Here is a 10,421-nt window from a genome sequence, read left to right as displayed (position 1 = left end):
CGGTGCGGGAGACACGCTGAGCGTGTCATAGCCGCATCGCCGGATGAAAAAAGTTTCTGGATCAGCAGTGAAATTGTTTTATGTTTTTAACAATTTATTGAATTTCAACTGGGTGGGAATCTACTTCATAATTAATTTTTGCCTAATTTGATCGACTTATTATCTCTGTAACACATAAAGCAAACAATCTGTCAGTCCAGGAAAAGGATAATAATAAAATGTAATAAAAACATCATTTATATTGATATTCTTTATTTCTACATCACATACGTTAAATACAAACGTCTAAATATATCTTAGCTTTACTAAGATTCAACATCAAGTGCAATGAATAATGCAAAAAATACTATACTTATGATAAGACAGGAATTCTGCAGTCACAGAAATCTTAAAGCATAAAGAATGACACAATGTTATAAATCACAAGGCATTTTTGATAGACGGAAGAAAGATACAAGTAAATATAATGAAAAAATCATGTACATTAATTTAAACAAAATTGGCTAAATACGTGTAGAGCGAATTTAAAATAGTAACTTTTAATATGGATATGTTCAGAAACTTTGTTTATACAATTCGTTGGATTAAAGCCACGCTATTTTATTCAAATTTAGACGTCCTTATATAAACGGGGCTATTAATTGCAATATTTGCAAATATCCAGTAAATTTTTACTCAACCCAGTGATATTCCCAATGGCAGCATCCCTAGCTGACGTGGACATAATTGTATACAGCTAAATATAATGGTATATTTAAGTAAGCTTTCATAGCACCTATAGTTATTTCACATTTATACTGTGAACTATCTTAAAATACACGATACAAACTGTAAAAATTCGTGCGATTACATCGTATAATTTAAAATTAATTAAGAGAGCACGGAATGAATATAAATTAAAAATGCAGATCATATAAAAATATGTAGTATATGATTAGAAAACTAAGTTTTTCTTCGAAATTCTTGTGTTTGGCATTGTGATTGCACATAATCATTTATACATTCTAAATAAACGAGTTCAACTGATCTTACGAACACCTAACGAAAATACGTTAACTATGATTATAATAAAATAGCAATAACATATTGGATATCTAATAGTAATGATCGTCATTATCTTTATACCAGGGTTTATTAACTTCCATTCCTCACTTCTTACCGTCATCTTACAGTCAAACTTTTACATGCAAACCTTATCGTCACATTATATAACTATTACCCAGACAAACAAAATTCAGTTTTTTTATATTCTACCTACATACACGTTACTTCCGTTTGTATTAAAATCGCATCATATGTGTTTAATTTTTTTATCTATCTAAATTGAACATAAAATTACGTATAAATTGGTATTCGAAACTAAGCATAACTGGCTAAATAACATAGACGAAATAAGAAAATACATATATGAGAATAAAATATAAACATGTCACTCATTTATCATTTGGAAGACAAAATTCGATGAAGCTATATATTATATATACAAGTGATCATTTTAAGGGGACTACAAAAGATAGAATGGCGCACGCACACATTTATACAATCAACGAATCGACGCTCTCGGTCGACTCTATCGGTACACAGGATATCACGCACACATGCGTACATATCTATGCCCAGAAAGCTCATGGTCTCAAAAGAATACGCAATTTATTGAAAATGTAATGCAAAAATATACATCACAATTAAATTAAATTATGTTAATTTAATTATGTTGCTAGCATAATAATTTGACAATAATGCACTATCATTGCCCGTTAAATGAATGGTATTTAACATTTAATGAAATGTTTAAGAGGCATATTTGCCATTTTTTCTATCGTATCAAATAACCATTTGATATTCCGAAGAATATCATACATGTATCTGTATTTTAAAGCTGTGGATCATATACTTTAAGTCATTATTAAATACGCATTTAACTCCTCTAATCCCCATAACATGATACGCATTGATTAACATTAACGATATATTAGTGTGATAATGATATTGCAAATATTTGTAAATAAATCACTTAACCATATTAAGAGGCCTTATAACAATTTATTGTACACATATGCAACTATGGGCGAAACCACGTAAATTTTGCAAATAATAAGGATTTTTTTTCATTAAAAAAAAAAATAACTATAATCAAATGCACATAGAAGTCAACATCGAATTTTATATTAACCTTGGATACAAAAATTTTAATTAACAATTCGAATAACATCGGGCCTGTGTTTAAAAAAAACTCATTTTTTGTCACTTTGTCTACCAGAAGTTTTAAAATTTTCATACCTCACCCTTGAAGCGAGTGGTCAGTTTTAAAAGGGAAACAACAGGTTGGCTTTAAATTTATGCCTGATATTTAGAAAAAAAAGTATAAAAATAGCAATATAATTCAGAATCTAAAAAAATAATAATAACTACAGCCAGAAATAACTATGAATATATAGTCAGAAATATTCACAGTACAAATACATTAATTTTTTTATGTGCGGAATGACGATACTATAAGCACTTCTATCGGTTGGTCTGCTGTTCTATTACGCTAAATTGTGCAATAATTTGTATAACAACTAACATTTAAAATAGTTATTCGATTTAACGTGAATAGTATTCGCTTAAATATGATTTTGAGCATCTAAACTACAGTAACATTTTAATACTAAACAACTGTGCCATTTTCTATCTATTTTGAAACTAAATCAATGGCCGAAATCGTGATTTTCTTGTAAAATAAGTAATTTGAAGAAGGATACGTTGGTATTGAAAAAAAAAAAAAATACAATATACTTTATCTATCTACACGTTCTACTATCTAAGCTTCATCACGGAATATAACCCAAAGTATATAAAATAATTCTCCCCATTTTTTAAGTTTTATACTATTTTGATAATTATTTCTAACAGCATAAAGTGTACATTTGTATAAATAGTGACATCTTATTAGATATCGGTATAAATGTAATATGAGAAATTACATATATTTTAAATGTGACATTGCGCCATCGGTTATCGAAGAAAACAATTAGAATAACACTACGATAACAAAATACCTGTTTAATATTCCGTGAATAATATTAAATGCATAACAGTACTTTATATTGACTCTTATGTCTTTTATAATTAAGAATAACTTGTATAGACAACGCTTCTAGTACCATGTGAATTATTTTTGTGTACAAGGCGAAGAAGACAATATGACAAAGATAAAATTTATTTTAAAGATTAAGTGCGCAATATGGTAACACTTAAGGACGAAAATTGCATGCATTGAGTCTCAGCTGCATAACTTGAAACATTCTGCCACTACAATTTAAACTTTATGATCATACACATAAATTAAAATTCGGTTTTACAGCCTTTCAAATGATTGTAATCAAACAGTAGATTTTTAATACATTCTTTGGTTTAACGATGATCAATTAACATTCATGGATAATATATAATTTTCACGACATATTGTCTTCTCCGTCCAGTATTATAAGGTATGATCACAAACTACGAAGAATTTCGTACATTCACCTGATGTTACCTATCTCTCTCGCTCCTACGTTAAAATAATGCGTTCCATTCACTCGTTGCTCACGTGCGAACGGGACAGAAAACCAGCGTGAAATAGTGGCATGCCACTGTGTTTCGTACGGTGAGTGGGGGAGCCGGAGGCTGGTTTCCTTTTCCTCACCTGACCCAGTCCATTCCCTCTTTCCAATCGTTAATCCATTCCTTTTCCCTTACCCTAAAAAAGCGGGCAGCGTATTCGCAGAGGCCCTACCTTTGCGAACGTTATGGGCGGTGGTGATCGCTTACCATAAGGCGAACCACCAGCTCAGTTGCCCGCTATGACATAAAAAAAACACTTTTGTTTTTACACAGGAGTGACTGAGACGGGTGATACCAGGTTAGTGTACAAAATTCTTCATAATTCGCGACCGTGGTATAGTAACGATTATACCTCGTATATTAATGACATTTAAGTGGATCGCAGAACGGGCTTGCGCAACAGAAGTGCCGAGTCAGCGGACACGATGGGCAGCTCGTTGGTGCAGTGGTATTTGATTAGATGCGGTACGCTTTCGAACACGCGGTCTTTGGTTCGAACCTGAAAATTATTGTTGTGAAATACTATAATTATACTATAACTATAATTATACTATAAATAACTAATTACCCACTGGGGGTTACATATTTTTTACACATTTTAGAAGGCTACTACTTACTAGAAAATATCTTAAATAACTTAAACTTAATACAATTTATACTAATATCGATGTAAGCTGTAACGTATTAATTTGTGAGCTTAATCAAGATTTATTTTTTTATTAGCTTTCCGTTTATGTCTAACCCGTGAAGTAGAGGAAAAGATAGACAGTCTCGGGTTATTCCCCACATAGGCCATTTCACTTGGAATTTCCGAATTAAAACCCAACTTGTGCCATTCTTCGGGTCTCAAACTATCTCTCTACTAAACTAATCTAAACCGGTTCACTAGTTTATGCGTGCATAAGAGACAGACAAACAACTATCGTATTGACAACGTCAGCAGGGATATATGTGTGTGTGCGTGTGTGTGTGCATGCATGTGTATGTGTGTGTGTGTGTGTGTGTGTGTGTGTGTGTGTGTGTGCGTGTGCGTGTGCGTGCGTGTGCGTGCGCTCACCACGCCGTTGGGGTCGACGAGCAGCAGGTGCTTGTGCGCGCCGCGCCGCGCGCCCGTCAGCACGAACTGGCCCGCGCACGCGCTCGACTCGCGCACCAGGAACTGTCCGTCCTCCACCACCAGCTGCCGGGATATTATTGTAATATGTTCATACACGTAGCATGTGCCGTAATGAGTAATTTTTTAAATTTTTTTAAATAGAAAAAATTCTGATCACGAGGTGCGATTCAAACCCGCCTCATTTTGGCAAACTGTAGCAAAACGCCTTGTTCTTGGCCACTCGCACTTGACTTTAGCGGATCACTCCCATGCACCCGATGTCGCCAAAAGTAATATCCCAATCCTTTCCGCCGCGCTCCTCGAGATGACGCTATGAAAAGACGGCTTGTGGTCTATCCACAGCGGATCCTCTCTCATAACTGTTAACGCCACACCCCCTATCGGCCGCGGTACCCCGGACGCACGCGCGGCGCACCGCACACTCACCCGTTCCGCCGCGCTCCTGGAGATGGCGCCATGGAACCAGGGCTCGCGGGCCAGCAGCGCCGCCTGCGCGCCCGGCCCCAGCGGCTCGGCCTCCGGCGCGCCGGGCGACGTCGCGGGGGAGGGGGACGATGACGTCATCGGCGCCGCCGTGAACGGTTCTGGAACGAGATAGAAGGTTATAGAAGGAATTACATATTATGTTTTTTTTTATAATGCGCGAATTAAGTATCATTGAAATTGGAAATAACAGACGATTTCAAATTTGAACTGGAAGTGACGATCTATAAAAATAAATAACCACGATATAAATAAATAGACAAAAATTATACACTCACGCATATCGAAAATATCAGTGTGATGGTTCGGTAGTAGTGCGGTAGGCGGAGTTCTTGGAGGCGGAGTCTGGTTTACGTAGTGTCGGACACTTTCTTCGCAACTGAAAATAATTATTATAATAATATATACTGGACTACAACTGTAATTATCGTGTAGAAATAACAAATCAACTTTAATTCAATGTTTCATAGCTGCAGTTCTTAAGACTTCAGTTACAACTTACAATACATTATAGGTATCCTTGACATTTTAACAAAAACATAGATTAAACATTTTGTTTTAAAAGTAACAATGACTACAATTCAAATAGCACAATGTAAATTGTCTAAAAAAATTACAAATAACATGCAAATTTATGTCATAAATGTTTTCCAGTATCTTACGTAACTTAGTAAAAACACGACAAACAAACTATAAAATTTGCAGAAAAGAATACTTGTGAGTTCTGTATTAATATTTCAAGACGTAATAAAATATGTATCAACTACATAATTTCCAGAAATTCACAACAATAAACACAAACCTATTATCCTTGTTTACATAGTTAAAACCTGACTTGTAAATTAGAAAACATAACAACGAGACATTTATTAACCAAATCATCTGCAAAACACACAGCAAAAAGTATATTGTTTATTATTACACATACACAAAATTATATATTATTTTATTTAATCGATTAACTCACGACGATATAGGTGCTAGAGAGGCCAATGGCGGAGGCGGCGGGTGTCTATGCTGAGATATCGGTGGCACGGGCTCCGGCGGTATTTTGTCCGGCATGTCATTGTAGTATTCTCTATCCTCCAGTGATGTGGCGTCACTCGCCGCTGTACTCAGCGCGCGAGATCCGTTTATGTTTATCCTGTGAATTATGGGGAAATTATTTGCTTTTAACAGATGATAAGGGTAACAGAATGCTGATAAATAGTGTTTTGTATTAAATTATGTCACTTTGGGTGTTTTTTCTCATTGTTAAAAGGTCCCTTGTTTATGATGGGTATTGCTGATTTAATTTTCATTGCAATTATTTGAAACAAATATAAATACACGCAATTGCAAATCATATAGGTATAAAGTTAGAAACTTAAAATGAAAATTTTAAGGCACATATTTGAACTAAACTTCAATAAAATTGTCTTGTCTACAATTCTACACTTCTACACTAAAAATTTGTATTGTTTTAAGGGTGATTGAAATACATGATACAATGATACTAATAAAGTAGAGGTGATGAGTTTTTTCATTTCTTTATCTCAGGAACTAGTGATCCCACTTGAAAAAAAAAATTCAGTGTAAGATCCAGAGTCCATTAATGGATGTAGACTTTATAGATTATATATATGAGATGGGAGATTTATCACTGGGCACAGCTAGGGTGTTTTATATTTAAAGAACAGGTCTCATATTTGGTGTTATGTGGTATTGAAAATATTTCTCTCAATGTCTTATTTATTTCAATCCTTATTTTTGAGAAATCCATGACTAAAGGCATATTTATCATTGATAATCAAAGCAAAGCAATAAATGAGTCATTGTTATAATAATTTATTGAAATTCTTTTTTAAACTTCTTTTCAAGAATATTATGAATCACAATATGAGGAAAACAACCACGTGCGAACTTACGAATTTGGTTTGGTGAGGAATTCCTTAAATCGCAGCTCAAACGCCTGTCCAATTGTAGCGATAACATCTTGTGCTAGTCTCCCACCACATTCAAGTACATAGCAAGCTCTCCATTCGGTAGGTGGTGCTGATTTTGCCACATAGGCTACAAAGTCTAATGAGTCCTGAAAAGCAGAGCAGTAGTAGAAAAAGAGTTCTTGTATATTAAATTTATTTTTTGTAAGAAGGCAGACTTGTTGTCTTGTTTATATTATTTAAGTAGATTTTTTTTTCATTAAGTAAATATCATGTGCCTTTATGCAATAGGACTTGCTTTGCTGATTTTACAACAAAATACATTAAAATAATTCGAGATAGCTGAGAGACAATAAGAAAGGTTAGAATTTATTTGTTATGATTCTGGTAGCCATTGAACAAAGAATATTTTGGTTGATATGCACAAACTGCTATATGGAAGAACAAGATAGCATATGTTATACATATTTCATTTGATTTATTAAAGAAAGCTAATTGAAACTAATCAATTTTCAATTTGTTACAGTATTAAAACCACATCTATAGTTGATTAATTAAGAAAAAATACATGTGCAACAAAATGTAACAAAAACAATGGTAAATTATGATATTAATTATTGACAGACCTCCTTGCATTCAAATGTAACACAAACCTGATCTCCACCAGATGCAAACGAAACACGTGGCATATCATGACGAGCTATTGTTTCACCACCTTCCAGTGCGGCCAGGGTAATTGCCCTCGAAGACACAGTGAGAGCCACATTAGAACCGGAATGCGACATTCTCGGCCGTGGAGCGAGGGCACACGCCGCCGCTTGACATATACGACGCTTTTTGTCTGCAGTTCTCAGTCCTGCTGCTGCACATACTCGGGCAATACATTCTCTGGAAATATATATTATACATACATTTTTTATTCTATTTAATAAATGATCAAAACAAAAGAACAGCTTAATACTCACTTGGCTACTTGTGATCTTGTTTCGAAATCCAATTTCTTCATTGAAGTCATAACTTCCATACATCCTATGTACTAATATAAAACGATTATTATTGCTTTTATTAAATTATATGTAAATGTATAGAATAAATAAACTACGCTGTTGCCTTACCCGCACTGCGTAAGTGATTCCATCGCTTGCCAAAACAGAGTCTGGGTGAAGCCACCCCCTAGCCGGTTTTGCGACAAATGGCCCATTTTCCGCCATTTCGACTCCGTTTCTGGATATTCACTTTAAAATGTTTTATTTTCTTTTTTACACTTCGCTTACTCCCAACTAATAACTTTCATTGTGATTCAAATCAATTCAGGTCGTCATCGTAAATGCTAAAAAGTTTCAAAAGCTTTTGTACATGAATAATGTTTAGACGTAATTTAATAATATGATTATATAAAAACACGATTCAGACAGTATTAACCCACCAACAATATAAAACTATCATGTAAATATTATACTTTTTCCTTGAAAATCAAAAAGCAAACTTTTTTGACAAGATTTATGTGACTGAACCGATGGTGACATTGTCATATTGACAGTTGTCATATTATCATATTAATAGTTTTTTTACGAATGTCAAATAACAAAAGAAGTATATTATGATAAATGGCAATAATTTATATATAATCACTAAATATTTTTTAAAAAGTGTGTAAATTAAAACAACATTTAATTAAAATTGAATTTAAGAAGTGCTACGAGCAGCACAGTCTATGTTGATTTCTAGGATACCTGTTTGTAAGAAAAAAAAGTTCAAATTTACTTTTTTCCAATACATATTATTGATTAAATCTTTTGATATCTTAAAGATACCAAGCATCTTATTGCAAACAAAAATTTACTGTTAAAATAACAGTGCAGGAAACACACATTAATTTTAACAAAAAGAATAAGAACAGATGCCTATTTTATTGCAAGAATTAATAAATTGTATTAAAATATCACAGTTAAAACTATCTATTTCTGAACATCATGAATGAATAACGATAAACAGGGTACAAACTTTAATTTTCTTCTATCATATTCTTTTGTTTAGTAATGATTTGTATTCGTTTAATAGTATCAAACCGGGAGTACAGAAACGTCTGTGTAAATTGGTATGACTCAAGAAATTATGAAATTGATACTTTTAAATCAGAAAACGTCCGCCTACTTATCAACCGACTCCAATAAAAGGAGGAGGGTCTCAAGTCGACAGTATTTATTTGTTAATAAAAATTATTTGTTTTTCAAATGATCATGATTTTAGGAACCATAAAACTAATTTTATATCTAATATCTCGATAATCTCTAAAGCGGAACGGAGACGGAGTGGATAAGGGTTTTATATAGTTTTAAATACGTACACTAACGTACTTAAAAAATAAACCAAAGAAAGGCAGCTGTGAGGAAATTCGACATTGTAATTGCTACTACAATTATTGTAGTTTCAAATTACGATGCTACAGACACATTTTGATCCGGACATGAATTCATTTCCTCTGACTGATGAACTAGTACTACATGATTCGCTTGATTTGGAATGTTGACTCCCGTTAAAGAAATGCAGTAGCGTTCCGTACAAAGGTAAAACTATGATAAAAGTTCGCATGTGAATATTGTTTTATTTTATAAGATTTATTTAATTTACTATAGAAATACTTAATTTATAAATGGATGAAAAAGCTTAAACTTATCAAATGACTGTGGCCTATATTGCACACTTCAATACAGTATTTAAATTTTGATTTTTTTTTAACTCATGTTTATTTATTCCTACCAATGCATAGGTATATTGCATTGAATATTTTATTATTAAAATTTAGTCTAGTTCTGAAATTTTCAAGGCAATTCTGTTTATTGCTAAAATATTTTATTTATATCCACAGTACTACAAATCTTCAATTTACGACAAAAAAATCTTAGTTACAATAAATCACAATATGAATTGATGTTTGTTACCCGAGAGACTAAATAATCATAATCGATATCATTTTACCGACATAATTTATTATATAAATTGTGATAGAATTTAGTTTATAAACCGGAAGCCGATTTAATAACGCCGTGAGAGCAAAAAACAGTAATTTGTGAAAATCGTGAAGTCAGCGGTGGATAAACGTTTACTTTTATTGTCAAATCAACCCCCGGACATTAGCAGAATAGTCGCCACGAGAGTTGAGATACAGCCTCCGGGATGCATTTACACCGTAGTGTACATCGACCTTACTTTTATGAATTGCTTCCTATAAATTTTACTCTCATAGCTCATACCGATTTTAAGTCATTTCGTTGAATGGTTTGTATTTTATTATAATGAGAATGAATATG

General features: G+C 33.3%; 1 protein-coding gene across 2 annotated transcripts; it reads right to left on the bottom strand.

Moving 5' to 3' along the window:
- Window positions 1–235: 235 nt before the first annotated feature.
- On the bottom strand, window positions 236–8,634 carry LOC119829580 (SHC-transforming protein 1). Of its 2 annotated transcripts, none has more exons than XM_038352155.1 (10): window positions 8,537–8,634; window positions 8,226–8,440; window positions 8,076–8,146; window positions 7,764–7,998; window positions 7,096–7,259; window positions 6,156–6,332; window positions 5,467–5,567; window positions 5,132–5,289; window positions 4,646–4,768; window positions 236–4,087 (listed from the first exon to the last, which is right to left on the bottom strand). In XM_038352155.1, the coding sequence occupies exons 2-10, from the start codon at window positions 8,319–8,321 to the stop codon at window positions 3,959–3,961; spliced, it is 1,254 nt and encodes a 417-aa protein (XP_038208083.1). In that variant the 5' UTR covers window positions 8,322–8,440; window positions 8,537–8,634; the 3' UTR covers window positions 236–3,958. The 2 variants fall into 2 exon arrangements, with proteins under 2 accessions (XP_038208083.1, XP_038208084.1); XM_038352156.1 differs by having other exon boundaries at window positions 8,226–8,457; window positions 8,537–8,632.
- Window positions 8,635–10,421: the final 1,787 nt, after the last annotated feature.

Source organism: Zerene cesonia, chromosome 10 (genome assembly GCF_012273895.1).
Source record: "Zerene cesonia ecotype Mississippi chromosome 10, Zerene_cesonia_1.1, whole genome shotgun sequence".
Taxonomy (NCBI): domain Eukaryota; kingdom Metazoa; phylum Arthropoda; class Insecta; order Lepidoptera; family Pieridae; genus Zerene; species Zerene cesonia.
Note: the sequence above shows the minus strand (reverse complement) of the source record. Positions and strands in the feature narration are given on the sequence as shown.